The 27,504-nt window shown below is 47.8% G+C and overlaps 1 protein-coding gene across 2 annotated transcripts in view; it reads right to left on the bottom strand.

The window, feature by feature from the left end:
* ENPP6 (ectonucleotide pyrophosphatase/phosphodiesterase 6) overlaps positions 1 to 27,504 on the bottom strand; it is a 90,503-nt gene that overhangs the window by 35,556 nt on the left and 27,443 nt on the right. For both annotated transcript variants that reach the window (XM_060001134.1, XM_060001133.1), the window contains exon 2: positions 12,215 to 12,394. In XM_060001134.1, coding sequence (XP_059857117.1) covers positions 12,215 to 12,394 — 180 coding nt within the window. The remainder of the gene's footprint in view (positions 1 to 12,214; positions 12,395 to 27,504) is intronic.

The following is a 27,504-nucleotide window of genomic DNA, read 5'->3' as shown; positions in this document are numbered from 1 at the left end:
GCGTCCGGAGCCTGTGCTCCGCAGCGGGAGAGGCCACAACAGTGAAAGGCCCATGTGCCGCAAAAAAAAAAAAAAAAAAAATCAGTTTGTATATCCATGGATGAATATGATTGATCTCTAGAATGAGACAAGTTCAGAATCCATTCTATTCCTATTTGTTAAATCTAAGTGATAAGAAAGTTGTTTACATAAATAAGTAGATGGAAATAGAACTAGTCTGTCATTTAATTCTTTGAATGCCAACATTCACATAGTGATCTATCATCATAAATGTTTAAATAGTGTTTCAGCTGACAACTCAATTGGGTTTTTCTTAAATAATTTAAAAGAGAGCATGGGTAAATACTTGACTATTTTTACGTTTTGTTATTTTGTCACTAGATGCATTCTTTTCTGTACACCTACACCAACATTTCAAACTGTTTCTTTGTCTGGCCCTGGAGGCTTTTCTATACGGAGGCAATGCACCTTAGTAAGGTTCTTGACTGCTGAGGGGTACTCCTTTCTTATATAAAGTAGGAAAAGGACATGTTTTTAATCAGGACGATTTTTGCAATATATATGAACGTTGATGATCTTAAAACAGATTCCCTTAAAATTAATCTTGCTCTTGGAAATCCTTACAGTTTGAAGACCCTGAACCAGGAAACTAGGCATTAGTGCTGCTACTCTAAGGGAACTGTAAAGTTCAGAAAGCAGCAGGGCTTAGAGTGGTGCAGGCAGCTGCAGGTAAGATATGACTGACAGTTGTCATTTATTCTCAGGGTTGTTCCCCAGCTGAGGCTCTATAAGCTGAGCGGAGAGAGGGAAAACCTTCGCTCCAGAGCCAACGGAGCATTAGTGCTTCCTGTCTCTTCAGATACGCAGCCAGCCAGCCAGAGGAGTGAAAAGGTTGTGTCTCAGCCCAGCAGAGATGCCCTGACACTGCAGACACAATTAATTTGGATCGAAGCTACATACCTTCACGTGGCCCTGAGAAGGGAGAGACCAGTACCCAAGTTCACAAAAACTGAGGCAAGTGCAGCCATTCTGTGCTCTCTGTCCTGAATGGTCTCTCCCAGGTGAAATCTCCCAAGGCAAAAACAGTCACCAGACCTCTAATCTTAAAACCCAGAATGAATAAAAATGACTGGCAAAGGAAACAGCCAGCAAGCAATGACAGATGCCACGATGGAACAAGGAATTAGTGAAAGTGGTATATTTAGAGAGGGCAAGGCTCGTTATTCCTGGAAGAATTCGTCTGGGGGCTTCGTTTTGTTTTCCTTAGTCTTTACCTGATGGAAATCATCAGGCTGGAAGGGGTGTGTTGTGTGGATCCCACGAGCTATTTCTTTAATCAGGAGCCTGTGGGCCCCTTTCTGGACCCACCGTGGGCTCAGTCTGTGAACCTAGGCGCACTGCTCAGCCCCTCGGGCTGTCGCCTCCAGGCCACTTTCATGGCCTCCCAGCGAGTGCGGATCTGGGCAACTGAGGTCCTTCAGGTCAGCCCACCGGTGCCTGAGGAAAGCAGGGATTCCTGAATCTCTGCATAGGGGTCTGTGGGGAAACAAAGGCAGTGGCCTGGCTTTTGCAGTTTCAAAGACCAACCAGGAAGTTGGCAGTAAGATTTTGGTTTCACCGGTGCTTCAAGGGCAGGCTTTGGCTTTCCTGCATCTTATTTCCTCATTGTTCCCAGGGAACTTGAAAGGGAATTGCCCTTAATTAGGGCTCACTGTTCAGGTCCTCGTCTTATCTCTGTCTAGAGTCTGCCTTCCTGCTGGACAGTCCCACCTCAGCAACCTAATAAATATATCCTGAGCTGGAGGGAACTTAAAGCACAACCAAAGAGGAGCGCCACTAAGCCCATCCATCTCTGTGCCAAAAAAAAATTTTAAGTCACTTCTTCTTCAAAACACTTAACTTATATCTGCTAGACAATTATTTTAATATATCTATTTTGTCATAGCAACATGACTGTCACAGACCAACATATTGTCAAAATAAATATGCAAATCTATGACGACTATAGTGTGAGCCACGCCCCCGCGGACACAGCATCCGGGCACAATGAACAGCTTTCGCGGCCCTTCGCAGCAGGCTTACATCAGTGCCTTTTATTTTGCAGCTGAGAAAACAAACGCCTGCGATGGGAGAAGTGACTGTCCCAAGGTCTCCTTGCCACCTAGTAATCAGCTTCCTGGCTCTGATACTTTTCCACTGCTTTCCTGACTGATCCTTGCTTCCTGCCAACTCTCTCCAAGGAAGTTGAGCCCATGAAAATCGCATTTCTCTAAACTTCCTACAACACAGGTCCCGCCTTCCAAGTGCCGCTCGGCTTCCAACTTCCACACACCTTGTGACAATAACCCCTGTGAGCTGCATTTTATGGGATAAGAGGCAGGTGCACTACAGTTGAATATGCGTCTCAAGAGAGCTTATTAAAACAGCTAAGTCAATTAACTCTTAGAAACATGTCACCTTCTCCAGGAAGATACATCTGAGGCACAGGAGCTTATGGGGACAAGTCCTTGGGGAAAGTGTGGCCTTTGATCTCAGAGGCCCTTTCCCAGGTCAGCCGGGCCCACAGGGCTGGGAGGTCTCTTCTGATCTGGGGATGGGGGGGCGGCGGGGTGGGCTGGCCTGAACACAGGATGCCATGCAGACTGGCCTTGTGCACAGGAGCAGACTGGTGAGATGAGAAGCACTCATCCGTTAGAGCAGGTTCTGGAAACTCAACGGGAAAGGACTCACTGGGCGTGAAAGGTGATAATGGGAACCTGAGGGCAGAGGGGCATGTGCCTAACCAGGCTGGGTGTCTGCTTTAGGAAGGCAGTGGTGAAACCTTAGCAAGGCATCATGAGGCCAAAGATCTCTGCCTCTGTGGGTCAGCTTTAGATGGGAGAGTCTCTGTCCCAGGGTCAGGGACCCAGCAGGCCCAGGTGAGGAGTGAGGGGCACCTGGTGCCCCTCATGTCAGCCACGAGCAGCATCTCTGGGTCAGAGGCACATGCCTCAAGGTCATCTAAATCCTGCAAGTGATGTCATGCTCCCCAGGGGGAAGGCATCTCGACTGCTGCACACGTGGTGGTCCCCACCAGAGCCTCCTCCCGGAGCAGGTGGTTTCCTGGTATTTGGATCCAAGAAGCCTGGGCCTCCTCGGGATGCAGGAGGCCGGCAAGCCCTTGACCGCAGGCTCAGCCTTGCCAGCGGCTTTGCTAGAACTCTAGCGCCGACCCAGGGATTCCTCATCCCCCAGCCCTCCAGTTCGAGCCTGTGATCTCCAGGTCTTACCAACTGCCCTTTACCTCCCACCATGTATCTGGGGGAACCCTGGTCTCCCCAGCTTCTGAGCTGGTTCTGAACCACTTCCAGGAATGGCTGGGAGCGGGAGTGAGTGCTACATGTGGCCCTGCAAAGCCAGCGCTCTGCACACCTGGGCAAAGCCTGAGGGCCGCCCCAGTGGCCACACCTCGAGCACTCGGTGCCGCCTCTGCACAGAGTCCTGTGTGCACAGCTCGCCCTGTCCCTGGCTTCTGCCCCCCAGCCCTGAGGCAAAAAGCCAGACTCTGTCCTCTTTCCCTCCCCTGATGACCCAGTGGCCAGATCCCTCCATCCACCCCTTTCCTGGGAAACTCCTTTCCTGCCCCTGACTGGCCATGATGGCCTGTCTCAGAATTCTCATGGCGATTTAAAACAGGACTTGTGTTTCACTCTGTGGCCTTTGCTGCAAGTGTGTATTTGAATCCCTGATGTGACCTTGCAGCATTGTTTTGGGCCAAGAGTGACCTGGCCAGAGCTTCCCCCTCCCCCCCGTGCACCCAATGTGACGCATTAGAAGGACACAGGCTGAAGCTCCCTTTTAAGAATCGGGGGGCAAGGGTGGGGTTACTGTATAGCTACTAACCATATATTCTAGTCGGATACTCTCTATATCTTATCTCATTTCACACGCCCAGCAAGCCTGAGAGGCACACGTAGTCATTCCTGTGGGACCGATAAGGAACCCACAGCACAGAGAGATTAAGTGACTATCCCCGGGGTCGCACGGCAAAGAAGTGGCTGAACTGGTCTCAGCTGTTCTCTTTCCGGTCATGTTCTAGCTCTTTACATTCCCCTGAGGTTCCTCAAGGGCTCCAGCCAGCACAGCAGGGAGAACAGGAGGGGAGAGGCCGGGAGGGGACAGAGCTCTCTGCACACAAAGGGCTCTGGTGAGGTCAAAGTGCCACGTCTCTGTCCCACCCTAAGGAATCCCTCTGACAGATGCTGGATCCCACAGCCAGCGGCCCACCAGCTGAGAAAAGCACTGCAGGGGCAGCTGAGCCCCCTGCCCGCTGGCAACGAGGGCGTGTTTGGTGCCGAGGGGGAAAGTGGAACAGACCCGGGGGTGGGTGTAGGCCTGCCTCGGCCACCAAAAGCCAAGCCTCCAGCATTCTCTACCGGGGACTGAGTTTCTACAGGAAGTCCCGACTCTGGGCTCTTTTCTTCACTCTGTCAGGATCCCTCCCCCTGAATCCCTCCGCTCCCACCCTGGGCTGTGGGGGGCAGCTGAACTGGCAAACCTGGGATGGCCAGTGGGAAGACCCTCCCCCGCCTCGGCCAAGCTCAGGGAGGGACCCTGCGCGGGGCGTGGACTCAGGCAGCCCCGGCAGCAGCCCAGCCGGCTTACTGTGTCCTGGCTGTGTGTTCTGGGAACTTCCATGCCCCCGTCTGTAAAGTGGGGATGACAGCAGTCATGTCTTAGGACTGTTCTGAGGGTTGAGTAAAATTATGTCTGCGAAGTGCTGAGTTCACTTCAGATGCTCAAACTACTCATCTCATTTCCTTTCCCTGTTGATGTCAGGTTTCAGACAGGCCAGCGCCAACGACACAGAGTGACCCTGGGGACTGGGGCAGGGGGGAGAGAATGACGGGAAGAGGCTTCTTGGGACAGTGTGACCGGCAGGGATGGGAGTACGGGGCTGGAAGCCATGCCAGGGCTGTGGGCACCCAGGGCAGGCACGCTAGGTCTATGCACCGGGCCCGCTGCAGAGGGTCTCTCGCTGCAGTCCTCAGCCCCTCGACCCACACCAGTGACGTCGGAACCTCTGAGGATGCACCCTGGGCTCTGATATTTCATAATGGCCTCAGGGTATTCTTAGCATACTCAGGGTGGAGAATCACTCCTAAGGAGGGAGAAACAAGGACAGAGATGCCCCTTAAACGGCAAGAAAGGAAGACCCAGCGGGAGTAAAAAGGATCATGACCTCGTCCAAACTTGATTACTTCCCAAAGGCCTCACCGCCAGACATCACCACATGGGGGGCTAGGGCTCTGAGGTACGGATTTGGGGGACACGTTTCAGTCCCCACCAGTGTCTGCATCCTTGTTCAGAGTCAACTGTGGATCACAATGACCCTTTTCAGACTTTCTGTAGCAAAAAGTAAACTTCCATTGGGTTAAGCCACTGAGACTTTGGGGCTTATCTGTTTCTGCAACTGATATGATCTAAAACACCTTTGTTCCTTAAACGCAAGTCCCTTTACATACCAGAGCCCAAGTCCCTGGTTCTTAAGATATGGCCATTTCCAGTTTCCGACCTCTTCACTCCTGCCTTAGTCACTCAGCTGCAACCTTGTCGTATTCTTTGTAGCTTCAGGAACACGGCATGCCCTTGCCTGCTCATCTTGGAACCTCAGCACAAGCTCCTTCCCTCTGCCTCAGATGCTCCTAGAAATCTGTCCCACCTGCACATCCATTACCGTGTCTATTATAGTCCCAGCATCATCCACGGTGGGTGGTGGCTGCTGAGTCCTTATCTGGCCTCCCGACCTGAGGAGATGTGCTTGTTCATCATTAGAATATACGAACTCCCAGCGGGAGTCAGAGGGTTCACTAACCAGAACAATAAAAGGTGTTTTGTTTTGTTTTTTAATGTTACTTTTCCTGTTAAAATGAAAATCGTCTTTGCGGAAAAAATCATGGCAAATTTTATTCTTCGTGCACTTTGTTTTCTTCAAAACCAGTATTAGATGAGGTACAATGATCATCGTCGCTATTCAAGCAGACTCTTGGGCAATAGAGGGAAATTAAAGGCTACCCTGGGGTTATTATAATGGACCTTTCTTGAGACTAAGTTGAAAAATGTTAAAGAAATTAACAGCTACAAAGTTCAGAGCTTGCCAGCGATGCCCCAGATAATAAGTCCACACGCTGTCTCTGCCGCCCCGCGGTGTCGCTCGACAATGAGCCCGGGGATGGCCACTCCCTGCTTGAAACCATTTGGTTCCTCTGGTCTCTGTGACAAGAGGGGCCAACAGATTTCAGCTGGTGTCACTCTCCAGTGGCGCCTCCCCTGCCTCTCGGGTGACATCAAGCCCCCCATCAGACGCCTTCAAAGGATGGCATCACTCTCCTTAGACTTTTCCCAGCTCTTCTGGCTTTCCTCCTGCTTCCCGAGCAAGTCCATCTTTGTTTCCTCCGCAGACTCACTCGCCCCATCTGATCGTTAAGCATGAACTTCCTCCACTCCAGGCTGTGTCTGGGGCCGTCTCCTCTCTTCACGTGGGCTCTCCCCCGGCTGACCTTCCTGCCCACAGCTTCACCGGCCCCGGGCCCTCCCCAGAACCACACATCTGTGTATCTCCACCTCAGTCCTCAAGCTCCAGGCACATGACGTGACATGTCTCAGAGTCAACACAGACGTTCCTCTGCCTCCAAACCACTCCTCTTTCAATTTCCCGGGATGGGCAAAGACACACCTTCCCTCCTTAGTCCTGTAAGCCAGAAACCAAGTGTCATGCCCGTCACTGCTCGGTCCCTTAATCCCAAAGTGCATCACCGGGCCCTGGCAATTTTAATGCCTAAATATGTCCCCAACCCACCCATTTCTCCCCACTTCCTTTACCCTCATCCACACTGTTCTCACCTCTTTGCTAGGTCTGTGCAGTACCTTCCTGACGGGTTGGCCGTCCCTCATCCAGCCCCTCTGGAGGCCTACTTTCCTTTCTCCACGGTGCTGCCAGAGTAATCTTGCCAAATTCAAATATGGTACTGTCACCCTCCTCCTTAGAACTTCCAGTGACTTCTTACGCCTCTCAGCGTAAGACCAAATTCTTCAGCTGGCCCATGGAGCCCGGCCTGGCCTCAGCTTCTCTCCAGCCCATCCACACGCCACATCCATCCCTTAACATACGCCGTGCTCCCGCGCTCCCACCCCGCTACCCTGCCCATCCCCTCAGGTGTTAACTCACGTCACCCTCTGGGTGAAACCAGATCCCCTATTAGAGGAGGTCATAATGCAATATGCTTTTCACTGTTATACTTTAAACAAGTGGCCTTTTCATTTCTATGCGCGAGTATTAGATTATCACGTGTCTCCTTGACTGAATGGATGGTAAGTTCTCTGGGGGACTGGGGGTAGGGTGGGGAGAGCCTGTATCTGGTGTTGCTAACAGTCGTCTCCTGAGAGCTTATTACAGGGCCTTGAGTCACACCCTTTTAAGATGTTTTATGAAGAAACAGATTTGCCATGATTTGTGAAGAATGGAAGTTTGTCCCTGGATTTCTCTTTAAGGCTTCCTAGTTACTGTAACGGATGCTGCTGAGAAACTATGGGCTCTTCTGGCCAAGGCACCATCCTGCAAAAGGAGACTGGACGTGGCTGGACAGCTCATAAGACTTTTGAGTGCTGGGGGAGTCACCCCTGCAGGCAGCAGTCCAGAAAGGCACCACCTCCTCAATATCTCTGCAGCAGAAATAGTTGACGCCTAGAAATCCTGCAGGACGCTTTTGAAGATAGATCACTTCTCTGAGACAGCCTCTAACTTGCCATGTGAATTTGTAATCTTCTTGTTGCTGACGCGGACAGACAAGGGCAATGAGGCAGACCTTACCCAAGTTACCAACAAACAAAGGAAAGGACTCAAGGTGAATTTGACCCAGAGAGCCTTAGAGAATTTTAACCCAAGCCTACTCTTGGCAGACAACATTAACTAGAGGAGTTTGGGCTTCATTGATACTTTAGTGAGTTTCTAAGACGTTTCCCTCACGTTGAAAAGAATCAAATCAACTAGGTATTATACATATGTATGTATTTCCGCGTCAAAGACCACCTAGCAGTCCTCATCATGGTAGCCTCCTGTGTTACATGAGCACAAAACTGTGTGTATAGTATGTATCCGCTTGTTTTTCTAATACAAAAAAAATCCATAGTTCTTATCAGTATCCTAAGGAGGTCTTGATTTACAAGTGTAGGAACCAGCAAACTACATACAGAATAAAGCCTCTTCTGGTCCTAAAATTACATACATCTTAAAGCTTAATGCCAAATTGGTGGCAGTGTTGGAAAATTTAGTGAAAATCTGGACCCCCTGTATCTGATTGTTAAATATTTGCCTGAAAAAAAAATTCAGTTTTTATGCAGATATTTGGAGTCATGTAGAGAGAGTCCAAGACCTTGGCTGTAACGTTAACCCACACATTTGCAGGATTGATGCTAGGCTCCGGACCTCCCCTGAGCCTAAGTGCATTCATCTAAGTTCAGCCCAATGGAAGGTTGTCAGGGACCCAGCACGGCAGGGAAGGGGAAGATTCTGTGAACAACCACAATTCCTGATCCGTAGTCAGGACATGCCTCCTCACGCATCCAGAGGAAATCCTCTTGATTTTAACAACCAAAACTCGACTGGAGCTGAGTCAGATACCCGTCTGTTAACTCCCCAGCCAGCCCACCTCTGGGAAGTAGGGGAGGAGAAGCCAGCTGGAAATGTGTCTCTCCCCACATAAAAGGTGTCTTATTTGTCTCAACACCTGCACAGGACAGGAAGAGGCCAGCAGAAGACCCCAGACCCACACCCAACACCCTCCCGGAGCCATATGAATGGTTGCCCCCAATTCCACCTGACTGCTTGGCCATAAGGAGTTAATACTGCAAAATCATGACTGAAGAGGTAGAACTGAGAGTCTTCAGACCCTTGCTCCAAAGAGTTTTTAAACTACAGACTCCTAAAAGGCTGCTGGTTTCTGTTCCTTTTTTTGTATTTCACGATAGCCATAATAAACTTAAAAACCGCTGCCACTATGTAAGGGAGCATCGACTGTCCAAGGAGTTCAAACTCTACTTCCATGCAATATCTTATCAGTACGTATCCTCCTATATTCCCCCACTTCACCTCCTCCCGCAAGCCATCCTTCTCTTTGGGTTGCTCTTGATATGAAGTGAATATTGGAGCCTCTTCTTTCCCCCCACTTCAATGAAACTCCTTTGACCTCAAACCAGAGGGATGGAATAGGGGAATAAAATTAGTGAATGACACACACTCAGCTCTCATCCTTTGCAGAGCACTCCTAGGTCCTGGTGACGCTGGTCCTGGCTGATTTGGGGGAGCCTTCCCCCCCGCAGATATTTGAGTTAGGGCCTGGGATCATTCCCTGAGGCACATTTTCCTCTGCACAGCTCCACGGCACCACTGGGTGGGGTAATAAAGGGTCTGTTTACGATATTAAATTTCTCAAGGCTTGAGGTGGGGTCTTTTGGACTCTTTACCAGTGATCAATTTTTCAGTCTGCTGCTTTATCTACCTGACAGGAAGACTTGAACTACTGCCATTTCTAAATTGCACTTCTAAATATTGACTTAATGGCAAGACTCAAAGTGTCATAACACAGCTCACTGGAGCAATAAAGATTTTCCAGGCCTCATCGAGAGGTCTGTACAATGTCTGGTGGGGACTGGAGAAGGAAGAGGAGGGTTTGAGAAGAAAAATAAAACCAAGTCATGTTTAGAAGAAATGCCACTGCACTTCACTAAATCTTGCAGAGACAAATGAACACTCACTGGGCTATGAGCTGTGGCCGGAGAGGACCAAGGTGGAGGGAGAAAGGACAGCAGTGATAGTTAATCCCTCGGCTGTCAACCAGTAAGAATGGAGGGGCTAGAGCACGCCTGGCTTGGGCTGGGCGGCAGGGCCTTCAGAGACAGCTGGTGCTCAGGGAGCCTTTATTTGTGGATCCAGTTTAGAAGGAATGGACAGTGTCTAAGAAACAAGAGACTTTTCATCCAATTTCTATCAAGACTTCAACACGGCCAGATGGTTAGCTAACATCCATGTAGATCACTGAGGAAATTCTGGGAGGTTATCTGTTTTAGCTTCTGCCCTCCTGATAGGAAACACCATAAACTGATCTCAAGCCGTATGTGTCACATCACATGAGCTGCTGAATCAAAGAAAGCGATTGGCCGTTTCTGGCCCTTCAGGAGCTATTTTGGAGGAGCGACAAGATATTTTACATTCACGTTAGCACTGAGACTTTGTAGCTACTCAGTGATACATGAATTCAAATTGCTGATTATGATTAAGGAGCCAGACTCTCCAGGATGAGATAAAGAGCGATGCTCTGTAATACAGCTGAGAGAAGTCTGAAACATGGCAACTGTCTCCTTTAAGATCTTCCCCCCTTTCCACGAGCACTGGCATCCGTGGCTCCCCAGAAGGCCATCAGAGGAGAGTGTATGTGCAGGAGGCATGTGGGGATCTGGGAGGAGGTGCCGGGGGAGGTGCTCTTCAGAGCAAGAAGAGATCAAGTTCCAAGACACAGAAAGTCACATTAACCGGATCCCGTGGAAGATGGCCCTTATGGAGTCGGGACAGCATTCGTCTTGATGGTCCTCAGGCTCGTTTCGAGGTGGTCCCTAAGAGCGCTGTTTGCTCCCGGCCCCTCCTAGGCCTATGCCTGCGGGCCCTTGTGTATGTTGATGAGGATTGCTGAGAATGACCTCAAAGCGCAGCAATAACTTTCGGCTCTGGATCTCGTCGCGTGGGGCTGAACCCGAGCTGGGCTCCTCGACCAAGTCTGATTAGCTTGGCGGATGCACCGACTTGTTTTCTCAATCTTAACGTCCAGCTCCGTGAAAAGTTGAGCCTCCACTTAAGGTAGAGTCTCTTCAACCCTTCCCGTGCCTGAAAGCTTCTTCTTATGTCAGCCCAGGTAGCTGCTATGGACCGAACCCCAGGCGTCTTCTGAAGCAGCCCCAGCACTGCCCCGACACTGCATCTGCCCGCAGAACCAGCCTGTCTGTCTGTTCTTCCGCCGGGTTTTGAAGTAACGCGGCTGCCCTGGCCGTCCTGGGCTCACCTGTGGATGCCAGTCTCTGCTCTGCGGCAGCTTTCTGGGCACTCAGCACAGCGCAGCTGTGGGCCTGCTTTCCCTGCTCTCCGTCCATCCTTGCTTGACGCCCCTCCTCCGAGAGCTGGCACAGCCTTGAGCCCCCGGAGCAGCTCTCCACGTGGCCACCTGCAACCAGCATCCTCCAAACTCTCGCTCCAGGCCCACGTCCTCGGTGTGGGCCACCTGTGACTCAGCCCGGGCTCACTCCCCCTTCCCCCCGCTCCCCCGCACCCCAGAACCCCCCACGCTCGCACAGTTCCATCAGGCTGCCGCTGTCTCCAGCCCAGGCCAGCAAGATCCCTCCACATGCTTCCCCCACTTATCCCTTCATTTCTTCTAGGCCTCCTGATCTCTTCTTCCACAATGACAATCATCAGTATTGCACCGGGAAGAGTTAGGAAAAATGTGTCTATAGCCATGTGCATGGAAAAGTTATATTGCCCACTCGCTAGGAACACATCCTACCAATGCAAAGTCAGCGGTGAGTTGAGTATTCTGTTGTCACTGAATCCTGTCCTCCTTAATAAAAGAGTTTGGCTGGCAAGATGAGAGTCTCCTGAAGCCCCGTCACAGCAGCCAGGGCAGTCTGCATGAGTGCTTACCTCCCTCACTGAAGTAAGTTAAGTACTTTAGTTTCTCATTGATTTAGGATGTACAGGAGGAATATTAATATAAAGGGACTTCATTTAATGCACAACCAAAAAGTTGTAAGAGCTCTGAATCCTCTTTTCAGTACTGCAGGGGAGCTCAAAATCTGTAGAAATGGTACTCCAAGTTCTTTGTAAAGCAAATGAGCACCCTATAATTTATCTCTCCAGTGTAGCCAAAATTTTACCCACGAAAACGCATGATATACTGCAGAAATATTGCTGAACCAAGGGAATTAGGAAACGGCATTATGTCTGGTCTGATGTTAGAGAGTTTGAACCAAAACTTAAAGAAACATGTCCATAAGACATTTCTTGAACAAAGACCCCATTTTCTAAATCCTGGCTTGGTCCTCAAACACATCTACATGCTTTGTTCTCAGAGACTCCAATGGTGCTTTGAGATTTGGAAGGTTGGACAGGCATGGATGTCAACACACTCACCTGGCCAGTAGTACATGTAGACCTTCCTTTTGGCCTTGGTCAGAGTGATCCACAGAGGTTCTGATCCATTCCACCAGAGAGGCATCAGGCTGTCTCTGTTGACCCCTATGTCAAATGACTTGTTGGTGGCGGGGTCCCACATGTAGTTCCCGATCATCTGATGGACCTCACAATGGCGACCTACGTTAATGAAAACACAAGGCTGTCAGTTTATTGCTCTGGTATTTTTACTTTTCATCTTTATTTTCTGAATTTAAAAGCCATTCAGGGGCTTCCCTGGTGGCGCAGTGGTTGGGAGTCCGCCTGCCGATGCAGGGGACACGGGTTCGTGCCCTGGTCCGGGAAGATCCCACATGCCGTGGAGCGGCTGGGCCCGTGAGCCATGGCCGCTGGGCCTGCGCTTCCGGAGCCTGTGCTCCGCAACGGGAGAGGCCACAACAGTGAGAGGCCCGCGTACCAAAAGAAACAGTATACATTCAGTGCTTTTATTGTATTCACAAAGTTGCGCAACCATCACTACTGTCTAATTCCAGAACATTTTCATCACCCCCAAAAGAAACCTCATGCCAATTAGCAGCCACTCTCCATTCCCTCCTACTCCCGGTCCCCGGTAACCATCCATCTACTTTCTGTCTCCATGCATTTGCCTATTCTGGATATTTTGTATAAATGGAATCATACAATACGTGGCCTTTTATGTCTGGCTTCTAGCGTTTAGCATAATGTGTTTAAGGTTCATCCATGTCGTGATATCTATCAGTACGTCATTGTTTTTCGTGACTTAATAATATTCTACTTTGAAAAACAAAGCAAGAAAACAACCCTCCCAAGGGAGTGTTACACAGAGAGGAGGGCTGCTTCTGTTGGTTACAGAAGTGAAAGACACAGCGCTTGGAATCTTTTGAAACATTAGGCTTAAATTATTTATTTTGGAGCAATCTGTTACATCTTTAAAGTAAAAATAACACAAACATTGGCACATGCATCAAAAATTGCTGCAATTTTAGTGAGCGTCATTTGGCGTCGGGCTGAAACACGCTTCACGGAGCTCACTGACTGTGCTTAATCAAAGTGGCTTTTTTCGTTTGCTTGTTTGTTTGCTGTTGTTCTGTCTTCTTGCCAGCAAGCCCCCCAACACCCACACTTTAATTTTAATCAAAAAAAAAGGAGAAACCGTAAAATAAAATTTTGAAAATTCGTAGACCCAAAATATCTTAAAGGAAAAACCTTTTATTTCATCACAGAAACCCATGCATTCCACAAATGATGCTTGCAACTAAAAGCCCAGAGAGCCAAACAAAATGTTTACCCAAAGCTGTAGAGTTAGTTTTTTGACCCTGACTGAAGCTTTCACATGTAAACTGACAAAATTAAAAAATAAAAACTTTGAGAAAATGATCCAGTGATTAAGGAACTTCTTAGTTTTATTTATTCCTTCAGCTAACATTTATTAAATGCTCCTATGAACTATACATTGTGATAGGTGTAGAGACTCAAATCTGAATAAATGTAGTCCCCAACCTCAAGTGCATTGTTATGTAATACTCAACAAAGTGTCCCCTGCACAAAAGAGACAGGCCTCCTGGGAGGGGCTAAGAAGGGGACCACGTTGTAGTCTTTTTTTTAAATAAATTTATTTATTTTATTTAATTATTTTTGGCTGCATTGGGTCTTCGTTGCTGCACACAGGCTTTCCCTAGTTGAGGCGAGCGGGAGCTATTCTTCATTGTGGTACGCAGGCTTCTCATTGCGGTGGCTTCTCTTGTTGCGGAGCATGGGCTCTAGGCGCGCGGGCTTCAGTAGTGGTGGCAGGCGAGCTTCAGTAGTTGTGGCGTGTGAGCTTCAGTAGTTATGGCTCGCAGGCTCTAGAGCGCAGGCTCAGTAGTCATCGCACATGGATTTAGTTGCTCCGAGGCACGTGGGATCTTCCTGGACCAGGGCTCGAACCTGTGTCCCCTGCATTGGCAGGCAGATTCTTAACCTCTGCGCCACCAGGGAAGCCCAGGTTGTTGTCTTACTTGGAGAATTATAAGGACTGTCACCAACTCGGGTGCTGAGGATAATTCCTGCTACTAAAAGGAGAGGCATCCTTCTTATTGGTTCTGTTATCCTTTCTGGTGTATCAGAGTTTAACAATATTAAGGGAACCTGCCTAATGAGTAAAAGTTCTCATCTATTTCCTTAACCCAAAACACTGCATCCCCTATCTAAACGTTTCTATCGTCCTAATGACGCTCACTCACCCTTTTCACGAGGCAAGATAATCATGAGAATAGTCGTGGGAAATGTGTCCTTTAGGGTCTTTCTCTGTAGATGCTCTCTAGCGCTCTCCCAAGGGCAGGGAGGGCATCTCACCTGGTGCTGGTGCGTACAAACTCACAGGAAGGGTGAAAATTAGAAGGGGGTATGAAAAGCGTTACTGAAGTCAGCAGACCAAACGGAGCCTCTGAGTGAATCGCTGGGAGAGCGTCAGAAGGGCTACAGATATCAGATACGGGAATAGTAAGGGAAGGTACCAAGTGGGGTTGTGTGTGTGCAGGAGTCTCTACTTTTAACTGGAACTGTTTCAACTATTCTAGAAGGAATGCGTGAAATCCAAATCTAAGCAGGGGCCTCACGTGATTCAGTTTTCAAAACGTGCTACATTCAGAGAAGCATGAAGCAACTGAAAGTATTTTTTTAAGTACTTATATAACCTTTACTTGTATATCGCAGAACCCCACAATACCATTTGATAAAATTTCCCTCTTCTTTTCAACACTCACATTCAACACTCTAGACCCAAAGGGTGGTGCAGGCTCTCTCACCCTCCTTCGCTCTTTTCCTCATGGGTAAAATATTATGGCCTCCTTTAGATTGTAGAGCTGTAGTATGACTGGATTGTGGGGTGGGTGTGTGTGTGTGTGTTTGTGTGTGTGTGCGTGTCAGAGAGACAGAGACAGAAAGAATATTCTCCCAGAGAATTTCTGCTAAACTAAATTCTCTACCTCTTACACTTATTTTTTTTTAACACCCATAAGGCCTCATTGAGGAGAGGTAGGATCTATGTGTGCAGTTAACACACAGTTCTTCCATATTTGTACATTCCAGATGATGAAGTCTTGTTTCCTGTGGTTCTCTGGGCCCCTTAGCTGTTTCCATAATGGGTCTTCTCTCCTCACCATTAGGTAGGACGTAGCATTAGCTTTCATATTTTCTTTTCATACCAATTGGTTGTGGTGCCCGTAGACTAAGGTGAGCTTCAAAGCCTTTAATTATGGCGTTCTTCAGGGAAGCGTCTTTGAGACGAGGCCTCCAGAGACGGCTTTGGTTCCTGTTCCCACCTAGCATCCTGGCTGGTCTAGGCTGGCCCAGAGAGGCACATCCATTCTAAGGGGAACTCAGACCCACGGAGGTAAGTGATCCGTTCCCACTCCCCCGAGACCCAACCCCTCTCCAAAGGCTGGACGCGAGGCACCAGCATGGAGGGTCCTGCCCACTTCCTGTGAGTGAATGGTGCCGAAGAGGATCCTGGGGCCAGTGGTTTTCCTTATATGATTAAAGGGTTTCCAAGTGTAGAGGGAGCTGTTTCAACAAGAAGGTCATCTCAGACCCCTGTTTAGAAAGTGGGTTTTATTCTTTTAGCGGACTGGGCCTTGAGTTGAAGCGAGAGGGTGTATTCTTCAAAGGCTTCATCACAGATGCAGTGCTAGCCCCCAGAGGCATCCCTTTGTTCTGGGAAGCACTGCCTTTCACGGAAGCCAGCAGGAGACGTATGCTCTCCATCTCATCATCTGCTCGAATCTCCTCTCCCAGCTGAGCCGATTTTGCTTCCCATGAATATATTAAGGCTGGTAGTCTGTGTCTGTAACAGCATGAGTCTGCTCTTCCTCAAGCTGGTTTCCTTACCTACCCAGGCCCTCTCTTGCTCTTTGGTTTTTATTGCTTGGCTGAAGGAACACAACACAACACAACATGAGGTACTGGCTTCTGCAGCCTACGAGCTCTGGTCTCCATATTTCTGCCTGACCTGTATCTATTTTTATGCATCTGCAACTTTGCTTGATTTTTCTCTGCTTTGGGATTTCTAAGCAGATCTTGCTGTAGTTTGATTATTTGGACCCTTTGCTCAGGGAGTCAGGAGAACCCTTCCTGACACCGTCACAAACCACAGACCTCAAGTGGCTTTTGGGTATGATGTAAGGAAGGTCCACTTCTGCTCCTACCCGCCTCTCCCTCCTCCAAACGCAGCTCTGTGGGTCTTTAAACTTTGTGCCAGCAGGCTCAGCGTTCACTGTGAAAATGCAGGCAGCTCCTGGCACAAACATTCCCAAACACAGATGAACATTTTTCTCCCTTTTCCCCCCTTATCCCTAAGACCGAAGAGTTTACAGACTTATTAATATAAAAAGTGGCAGTCAGCCCGACACTTGACGGAGCTGTGGACTCTTAACCCATCTGCAGACCCCACCTCAACTCAAGAGCTGCTGCATTTGACTGGGAGCTGCTAGTGGCTCTCGCGCGTTGGGGGCCAGGGTGGGGCCGCTGTTTGTCTCTCTCGGTGGGAGCTGATGCAATAGCGTCCATACCTAGAACTGCTGTAAGAAAGCAGCAGGATATGACACCTTCATTTTCTATTCCTCAAAGCCTTAGACAGGTGTGTTCTGATGTAATGACCATCACCAGAAGTTTCTTAGCAAGTACCCATAATCCTCTGCACCATATTAAATGTTTCCAAACATCTCAAAAATGGCTGGCATTCACATCAAATGAGATGCGTGAGGATCTGCCCATTTCACCTGGAACTGGGAATCAGTAAGGTTGCTGCTACTTAGTCTTCAGTCAGTCTTAATCTTTTCTCATTACTTCCAAGCACTGAACATTAATTCCTTTTATGGTTTCTTACTTCATTTATTCTTTTTTTTTCATTCACTCAACACGTATTTATCAAATAATGTTTACATGCCAGGTATACAAAGATCAAAAGATGTGGTCCTGGTGCTTCCCTGGTGGCGCAGTGGTTGAGAGTCCACCTGCTGATGCAGGGGACGCGGGCTCGTGCCCTGGTCCGGGAAGATCCCACATGCTACGGAGCGGCTGGGCCCATGAGCCATGGCTGCTGAGCCTGTGCGTCCGGAGCCTGTGCTCCGCAACGGGAGAGGCCACAACAGTGAGGCCCGCGTACCGCAAAAAAAAAAAAAAAGAAAGAAAAGAATGGAGTGAACAGTGCTTGACTTCCTCCCAAGATATAAATCAATACGCGGGAGCATCTTTTCTATACTGAGGCAAATTTTCAGACCCTTTCTAAGTGTGGATCATCTTCAAACATTTTATCCTTTGTGTTTTCAATGTCATGAAATATGTCTGAGACTTGTTTTAATGTGAAGTAGTTTTGCTGGTGTCACTTCCTCTAGGACATCTTCCTCCTTTTCATCACCACCCCTTTCTTCGTCGATAAGTTCGCCTTCACTAAGCTCCTCCGGCTGCATAGTGAGTCTCCAATAGTGTCAGTGTCAACTTTCCCACAGTCAACTATTTCCTCTATGATTCCAATTCCTTTTGATTCAAATACTGCGAAGTTATGTGCACAGTAAATGCAAAAATTTCTGCCACACCACACACATATTACTTGCTGTCACTTGCCATGATGCTTGAATGTTTTCAGTTGCATGTTCTATGTCATATTTCCTCCAAAATTCAGCTAAAGAAATTGCATGATCTCCCACTGTAGCCTCAATAGTCTGTCCAAAAGTCCATCTAAGATAATAGGCTTTAAAAATTGAAATAACTCTATGGTCTATTTGCTGGATTATTGAAATTGCTTTTGTCATAAAAAGAAAATGTTCAAATCTTCAGGTGTCCAAGAGAATCAGGGTGACCGGGGGCATTATCCAACAGTAGTAGTTTATTAAAAATTAAATTATCTGCATTTATCACTGGAAGACAAAGAGGGAACACAATTGTATGCTTTGCTGTCTGTGCATGAACTAAATAACAGATGGGCAGCAACCAACCAGCAACAGACCTTGAAAGAAGTGATGTGATTGGTCACTGATTATGATGCACATTTGTTATTTACACAGTGATTTGTAGACTAATGAGCTAGGAATGAAGTTTATATTTTATGCTGCAATAGTTACAATTAAGGTTGCCAGATTTATTTTAGTTAATATACCATGGTAACTGAAATTTGAATCATGTTGCAGAGCTGGTATTATTTAGCTAAACTGCAGTAACTGGATTTTGTGCTTATCCAAACAGTGCAAAGGGAGGAGAGTGTTTGTGTACACAGACACACGTAAATACATATATGAATACACAGCACACAGTAAAAACTGTTCTGATTAACTTATTATTATTAGGGTAGAGAGTCACACAAACAAATGTAATCTAGAGAGCAGCTGGAGCCTCCTTTCTTTCGAGCTCTCCACATGATTTGTCCCAACCCTGTTTCCACCAGACTCTTGCACTTCCCTGTGACACTCACTAACTTGCAGGCATCTCTACTTCTAGCCTCCTGCTCCCATAACATATGGCTCCCCAGAGGTGAGGCTCAGTGCTTTACGGCCACTCACACGACATAGTCATGAGTGGGGTGAACTTTACTGGGGATCCAGTGGGGTGCGCAGGGGAAGACTGAGAACAGTGCAAAGAACTTCAAATTGAGCGCCAGACATCCAAGTTCTGCAAAGTCTTTGCAGCCTCCCCCTCCAGGGCCTCCTCCTTGGCCCGTCACTGGAAAGATCGTAGCCTTGCGCATCTTACTGACTGACTCATGTCTGCTCCATTCTCTGCTCCACAGCACCCACCTCCGAAACTTCTCTCGGGAGGTCAAAGTTTTCTCAGAAGCAGTTCAGCCCCCCAGAGCTCCTGCTGAGCTCCTAAATTTGCATAGCTCGTTAGCTGATAGAATACTGAAAAAATATGGGGGCGGTGGGGGGGCAGGAAGAAAATAAGGAAGGAAGAAACCAAAAGAAAGTGTTTCTTTGATCAGGAATCGCCGACTTTATAAGGCCATCCTAGTCAGAGCTGCCAGGTTTATTTTAGCAAAAAAAAAAAAACAAAACAACAAAACGCTGGAAGCTTCCCAGTTAAATTTGAGTTTCAGACAAAATTTTTTACTGTAAGTATGTCCCAAGTAGTCCATGGAACATACCTCTGCGAAACAATTATTTGTTGTTAATCTAAAATTCTAACTGAATATCCTGTACTTTATCTGGCAACTCTAGAGAAAGCATCCTTTATTTGTCCCTATTTCACAGTAACAGTAAAGGATAAGAAGTGGAATCAGCAGGTGTGCGCGGAGCCCAAAAGGAACGTAGAATGAGGAGTGGCGGAGACTGCCTGCAAGAATCAGAGGAAGCTTCTAGAGGAGCTGGGAGTTGAGAGCTAAGTAAGACGTTTCCGGGCACAAACAGCACTGCAGACAGAGATGATGGCATGTGCAAGATTACGATGGGATTGGGGGGTGTGGATATTTCTTATTCAGGTAAAATGTAGAATCTTGCTCTCCATCACTCAGGGTTCCCTTTCCTTGAAAGGTGAGATGCTCTTAATGATATGCTGAGCTAATACAATTCAAGACAGCCAGGGCTTCATTCAGCCAAGGTCCTGGCACAATACATCACTGGTCATTAAAGGGGTGATTTGCAAAGGGGTGGCCAGGGTCCTGGGGAGCCCAGAAGACATGGTGAAGCAACCCAGGCTTAGTAGTCGCAGGGAGCCACTTCCACTCACCCTGCACCTGCCCCCCCAGCCTTGAAGAGCTAGGGTGGCGGGTGTGGCCAGCAGGGAGCCTGGCGGAGATGGATACTCCTACGCTGCTGTCCTCCCGCTGTCCAGCTGAGGCGCTGCACCTCCTGGGGCTCCAGGCAGGCCAGGGAAGGGTGAGTAGGGCAAAGAGGCAAACAGACAATATCCAGCACAACCGCCAAAGAAAATCATAAGACGCAGATTTCTCAAGAAAATCATGTTGACCTCTTGGGCAGGAGTCCTTAATTAAACATGGGAGACGACCTGAGCCTGAGGTCCCCGGCAGAGGGTCTTAGGAGTGTGTATGATCCCACACACATCTCAGAAATGGAAGGGACCTCAGCTGGCCTCCTGGTCTAACCCTCCACCTGTAAATTCAGAAGTGAGGAATGACTCTCTGCATTTTATATATATTAGCTGCAAAAGGGCTGAATATTTTGTTCACTGTCCCAGTGCTTATAAATGGTGTGTGGGGTGCAGGGGCAAAGAGAACACGAACAACCTGACCTTGAACCACCACTCTTTCACCTTTCACGGCTGCAGTAGATTTAGTGGCTACATTTGTATTCTGGAACATAAAACTATGCTGCTTTCAAGATGAGACCTCTTGGCTCTTTTTTAAAACCATTTACTTATGTCTCTAAACACACACGCAGAAAAACAACTACATAGCGAAGGGTATCACTAAACACTCAGGTTCCACAGCCAGTGAGGAATTTCTCTATTATACAAAAGGCTTTCTTAATTCTTGGTGTACGATCACCTTTACAAAGCCATATTAAAGCCATTCGTGCGTTCTTCTGACATCCATGTGTTTCCATTAGATGAATATGGCTGTGTCTACTAGATATCAAAACAGCCGGGTGAAAAGTGAAAAATTAAGTTATATTTTAGGCACATCAATTTAGCCAAAACATAGAGATATAAATACAGGTTACAAAAGATTAATACAGACCTTGGAAATGATTCTTTCCTTAGAACATATACATTTTCACCCAGAGGCAGCACTCAGGTGAGTTCCGAGTCCACGGCTGCAGGCAGGCCTCTGGGGCCACCCGCTGGAAGTCTGGGTTACAATCATGTGTGACGGGCACACGGAACAGGCTGTGGGCAACTTGTCCATCTCTGGGAGGTGATGGGTACGATGGAGAGAGGACGGACACGTGGTCAGACAGATCAGAGTTGGGGTTAAGGGGTCTTCCTCCTTTCTAGTTGTGCGGATTGAGGCTAATCTTTAACCTCTCAGAGCCTCATTTTTCCATCTCTAAAATGGGAATAACATTACTTCCCTGGCTGGATTGGGGTGAGTATTAAAGATAAAAATAGTTAAAACGTGTGTAATGCTTACTATGTTCCAAGGACTGTTCTAAGTTCATCTGTTACAGGTTGAATTGCACCCTCCCAAAAAAGACATGTTGGAGTCCTTAACCCCTAGTAGCTCAAAATGTGACCTTATTTGGAAATTGGCCCTTTACAGAGATAATCAAGTTATTGAACAAAATGAGGTCATAGGGTGGACCCTGATGCCCTTATAAAAGGGGAAAGTTGGACACAGAGACAGACATGCACAGAGGGAGGATGATGTGAAGCCACAGGGAGAAGACGGCCATGTACAAGCCAAGGGACAGCAGGAGCCACCAGAAGCGGCAAGAGGCAAGGAAGGACCCTCCACTAGAGGCTTCAGAGGGACCACAACCTGCCAGCACCTTGATTTCTGACTTCTGCCCTCCAGAGCTGTGCTGTTCTGAGGCACCCAATTTGTGGAATTTAAAGCAGCCTCAGGAAACTGACACACTTAATCTTCACGACTACCCTAAGGGATAAGTACTACTGGTAGCCCTACCTTACAGGTGAAGTAACTGAGGCCCAGAGAGGTAGCTTGCCTAAATTCTCACACCAGTGGGTAGAGTGGAGCCAGGATTCGACTGAGGGAGGCTGGACACAGAGTCCTCGCCCTTAACCACTACGACCCACTAACACTAGTTCACCAATGTATGACCCGGCACTTGATACAATCCTCAGCCTTAAGAAGCCCACGGAGAGGCAGCTGCTGCCACTCTCTGCTTGCTTTCACGCCATCTGTAGAGCTTCTGCCCTCAAGGACAGGTGGACTTCAGGGGACCGCTCAGTCCAGGTGTCAGGTTCCGGGGATCAGTCCACTCAGGAAGCACTTTACCTGGGGCACCGCATGGATGGGCTAGAGGCCAGGTTAGACTCAGGAGGGGTCATAACCTGAAGGCCAAAGGCCTGAGCCAACTTGACGGGTGTCTGCTGATCAGCTTAGTAACAGGACTAGTTACCAGCTCTTGGCCGCCTTCCACGTACCTGAAACTTGGTGCTTTGTGCTTCCATCTCATTTAGTCTTCAACACAACTCTGAGACGTAGATAATACTGTCCTCATGTTGCAGGTGGGAGAACTAAGGCTCAAAGTGGCTGTGTGGCGAGGCTAGCGCCACGCAGCTAATAAAAGAACAGAGCCCCAGTTCAAAGCCAGGTCTCACTGACAGTGCCCACGCTCTTCCCAGCAGCTGCTCCCTTCTGGCCACTGGGTGGCTCACCAGCCCCATAGGGCTTGGTCATTTTAATAGAAATTGCCCCACAATCCAGGACTGCCTCTAAGACTCTCACCAAGGTAACCACAGTGAGGTGCTCAGATCTCCAGAAAGCCAGATGCTCCTGCCTCTTGCAACGGATTATCATGCACAGACTTTACCATAAATATCTCTGAAGGAGGGAAGGCTGCCAGACGAGGGATACGAACAAAGCGGACAGGAAGCTTACCCTCCCTCTCCCTCTGGAAGGGGTCCAGCTGTGGAACGAGAGGCTCCCAAAGGTCTGAAATCTGGAGATCTCAAGTTAATGGGTGCATTTTAGAGAGTGAACGTATGTATATACCTCACCTCAAATTGACGTGACGCCAAGAGGTAACTACACACCGGATCCAGAGCCGGGCAGCCTGAGCACGTTATATAAGCCAGACTTTCCCACCACTAGACTCCTCTCTGAGCTTTTCCTTGAGCATCTGGAGGGTCTAAAGATGAGTTCAGACCCTGTTTAGACTAGTGAATTTTCAAATAACTACTTGATGCCCAAGAGACTTGAATTAACAGTGCATTGCGTAAAGTTAACTACCTAACTTACAAATCGGAATTTGCTTTACGATCAGCTCTGCTAGGAAATAGATCTGATTTTCTTAACTTGTTCAAAGACAGAATTTGGTATGTTAAAGAAGTGGTTTCAAGTGAAATATGCAAGATCAAGTTGAAAGAAAAGTTCACAATTTGCACATTTTTAAACGCAACTACTGATGTATGTGCCAGACACAGTCCTGATCAAGTCTGAGTCACAAATATTGCAAGAACAAGATAACAGGCTTTGATTATAGTGTGAAGTATATGGACTGCAACAAAAATAACTCCAAAATGTTAAAAGGGGAGATATTTTTTGATTAGAGATATTCATGCTCATAGTTTTGAGGTCACTGGACTCAAAAGAATGTATTGTTTTATTTTTCTGGAGTGTACTAGCTTGGTGCAATTATTTAACAACTAGAATACAGGGACAGAAACAAAAATTATTTTCCTGAATAAGGACAAAAATGTAAGTTTGGGACTTTTTGTTTTAAACACTCTTTATTTGGGGAAAGCTAATTTTTATCAAAGTTCAAAGAAATTTCCAGACAATTTAATCTATCCTTACCTCTGTGCAGAGTTGGAAAATTAATTACTGCATTTAAGATGGAATCCCTTTTGAAACACACTCCCATTTTACTAAGTATTTCTAGGGACTTCTAAAGATGGCAGGTGCTTGGAGGGGGAAAGTCCTTATTCCTAGCCCTTATTCTTCCATACATGAGAGAGACGCAGCCAATACCTCTATCCACAAGCTTCTCCACTCTCTCCCTAGTCATAAAGCATTCATCTCCTCCCCGCCCTTTCAGCCACCCTCCCCTTCCCCAGTGACATCAGGCCGGCCACATTCCTCACGCTACTGGGAGTGGTTACTTTGGCATAAAACAGGCTCCAGCCCCCTCCCATCCTGTCTGCCTTCAGGTGGTGGAAGGCCCCTTTTTCGTTCCCTCCCCGTAAATTCACCCAGGACAGGAGTCCTCCCTGCACCAGGGCAGGGGGTTTCTTTAGTTCTCCAGCTGCCCCGTCTGTGACTGGGGCAGGGGTGGGATAAGGATGGAGAGCTCAATGCTGTAAAAAAAAAAAAGGGGGGGTCACATTTAGGTCTTGGATCCAAGCCACGTTCCCCAATCCATCTTTTCAATTGGTGTAGAACCTGGAATGGCTGACGGGTGAGCTCCAAAGACAGGTACCAAAACATTATTGGATCAACCATTAATGTCAGGAATTGATAAAGAATGATCAAATTCAGCTATTCAGGTGTGTGAGGTAATCTACAACTTTATTGGCTCAATCTAGTGTGAACCAACCAATCTACAATAAACAAACAAACAAAAACCTATGTGTGAAGTATGATGCTGGCCCATCAAGTTCACTGCCTTGGGTCAGGTGTGACCACAGAATGGTGAGACCAGTCTCGCAAGTCACGAGAGGAAAAAACAGTTTAGGTCATGGTTGTAGCCACAGCTTATCTGCCCTGATCAACAAGCACCAGCGATCAGCATATAAACACACAGTGTTTGGAGTTGACACTGCACCTGGCCTAATGATCTGTGTATATAATCCTCCTTGGGTGCTCTTAACATATATAAAATGTGTTGAAAGATAATTTGCCTTAGGGATGAAAGAGTAACTCAAATGAGCAATTCATCACTTGGCTAGGTGTGAGAAGTATCTTTTTGATGTATTGATAGTTTCCCAGTCCAAACTACTGACACCTTTGGAATAGAGGAGCTTCTTGAGTTAAAAATAGAAGCATCAGGAAGGATGAAAACTGGCAGGAACTGAGGACCTATGAGAAGCATGTGGCCTAGTGGAAAGCATTTGGGGGCCCAACAGACCAAAGTCTGTCCCTGCCTGGGATCTCATACAAGTCACTGAACTGCAGTGATCCTCAGCTTTCTCCTCTGAAAAACGGAGATAATCATACCTTTGTCTAGAGTTAAATAATTTGGGGTAGGCAAAACTTTAGCACAGTGTCTGGTACGTAACAGGCATTTGGTAAACGCACACCACCACCTAAATCCCCGTTAGAGGGCAACCCTGTCTCGTATTTACATACCAACTCCTGAAGCAGACTCTCAAATCCCCTTGAGGGAAAAAAAAAAAAAGCACTACCACTCATTACCATCGCTCAGGAAGGTTTGCAAGGAGTGAATCCCAAATTCAGAAACTAACCACGGGGCTCTGGACGGCTGGGAAATGCCTGGCCTGACACTGCCCTCTACTGGCCGTCACAATAATCTCCACCACCCGCAGCCTCACCCACGGTCTTGCCGGGCGCCACGCACCTCTAGGAGCCTCGCGTTTTGTCCTTGCATCTCACGATGTAAAGGCACCCCAGAATTTCTAGAGCTGCTTGTTAAGATACTAAATATGCCAAGAATTCAGGCCGAGGCAGACAGCGTGGCCAGCGGGGCCAGGTGGCCACACCCCCAGGGCAGCCCCCTTAAGTCCGCGCAGCAAACGTGAACGGTGCACCCTGCGGAAGGAGGCGGTATCCCCTGGTCTGGACTTGATTCCTTCTAGGTCTCTGTTGTGTTTCCACATGCTCCACCCCACCCTAATCCTCGTTTCATTTCACTTTTCTTTTTAAGATTGTTGCTTCTATTTGGTATTTTATTATCCTTGACCCCAGCCCTTTATCCCCCTGCTTCTCTTCTTTCCTCTTTCGGTTAAGGTCGGTGATCTTTTTCTACCCCAATCTGTAATGGTCACTGCAGTGGACATTTAACTTCTCCAGCACCCTTTGTTCTTTTAGGAGCAGCTACCACTGCCCCTTGGGAAATTCCTTCCCTCCACCCCCTACACGTGATCCTTTCAGGAGCTTACGAGACCGGACCTCTCTAGCTGTAGGTTAGTGGGCATCCATCCCAAGCTGTGCCAGTTAGAGTGCCCACCCCTGGCCACAGTGACAGGTGCTCTAGGATCCAGGCTGGGCGGGTCAGAGCTGTGCCCCCGCCCCCCGCACTCATGCTGGGAGACCCAGCTGGGAAGAATTGTCCCCAGCGTGAATACGCGCTCCCTGGGGGAGAAATCCAGGCTGCGGTAGGGGCGAATGTGGACCATGTGGGCTGTAGGAAAGGAGCAGCGGAGGCTGAGGTGGCGGTACGGTCCCGGCAGGGTTGTGCCCTTAGCTCTGCTCCCAGCTCCCCCTGTGCCGCTGGGTGCAGGGGCTCCAGAACCTTCTCTCTGCCGAGAGTCACAGGCTTGGATTTCCACCACGTGCATCCTTCACCTTTTCCGGGACTCAGCTCCCTGGAGCTGGCACTCGGGCTCTGTGGGCATTTCTGGGCACTCTGCCCTCTTCCCTCTGAACTCACAGTGCCTCGCGCGGACACAGCTGCAGAGGCTGCTGACTCAGAGCCACTTTAGGTGGAGGCCCTGGACCTGGGTGGTGCGTGGCTTCTGAGCACCAGGCCTCAGCAGTCTGGCTGGGCTCCTTCCTCCAACGCTTACTCACCCGTGGCAAATCTCACACATCGGTTTGCTTTAAAAGTGCTCACAGTCTAAGTCTAGGTTCGCCCCTGCTGAAGAGCTTAGATACAATTTAAAAGTTCTCTATCATGGAAACTTTCACACGTCCAAAAACAGTATGCTAAACAACAACAGAGAACATTCTGCCCTGGTTTTGTATGTTTTCCTTCCCCTACTGGAATATTTTTAAAGCAAATGCCAGACATAGTATCTTAAATCTTAAATACTTCTGTGCCTATCTCTCATACTAAAGAACTTTTTAAATAAAATGACACTTTTGTTTCATACCCAACAAAATGAACGATAATTCTTCGCCATCATCTAGTACCCAGTCCATGGTCAATTTTCCCTGATTATCTCAAAAATGCCTCCATGCAGTTGGTTTCTTTGAATCAGGGTTCTAACAAAACGCGTAGTGTATTTGGTTATGACCCTTGGTCTCCTCTAATCTGTAAGGATTCACCTCTATTCTGTTTATTTATTATTTATTCACCATTTATTTACTGATGAAACTGAGTCTTTTGTCCTGAAAACGTCTCATATTCTGGATTTGGCCAATTAGAGCATCGTGGTGTTACTGACATGTTCCTTCAGCTCTTGTATTTCTTACCAACTACTAGTCTGATCTAGAGGTCTGCTTAGATTCAGGTTCAATTTTTTAACACAAGAATCCATTACAGATGGTGCTGTGTACTTGCTCCTGCACCACGTCATGTGCTCAGAACATCTGGCTGTCTTGTTGTTTGTTAAGCTTGATCTGTGGGTTTGGATGGTGTCAAGCTAATCCATTTACTATAAAGTTTCCCATCAACCTTCACCTAATGGTTTTAGCAACCACGGATGATCCTCACCTACATCCATCCCTTTTATAAGGGTTCCCAAGTGAAACTATTTTCTGAAAACACATTCTTTTTTGAATCTCTCTTTGCCTGAATGTCCCTTGCATGGAAGTG

This window comes from Delphinus delphis, chromosome 21 (genome assembly GCF_949987515.2).
Source record: "Delphinus delphis chromosome 21, mDelDel1.2, whole genome shotgun sequence".
In the NCBI taxonomy this organism is placed as follows: Eukaryota; Metazoa; Chordata; class Mammalia; order Artiodactyla; family Delphinidae; genus Delphinus; species Delphinus delphis.
This window is presented reverse-complemented; position numbering and strand designations above follow the sequence as displayed.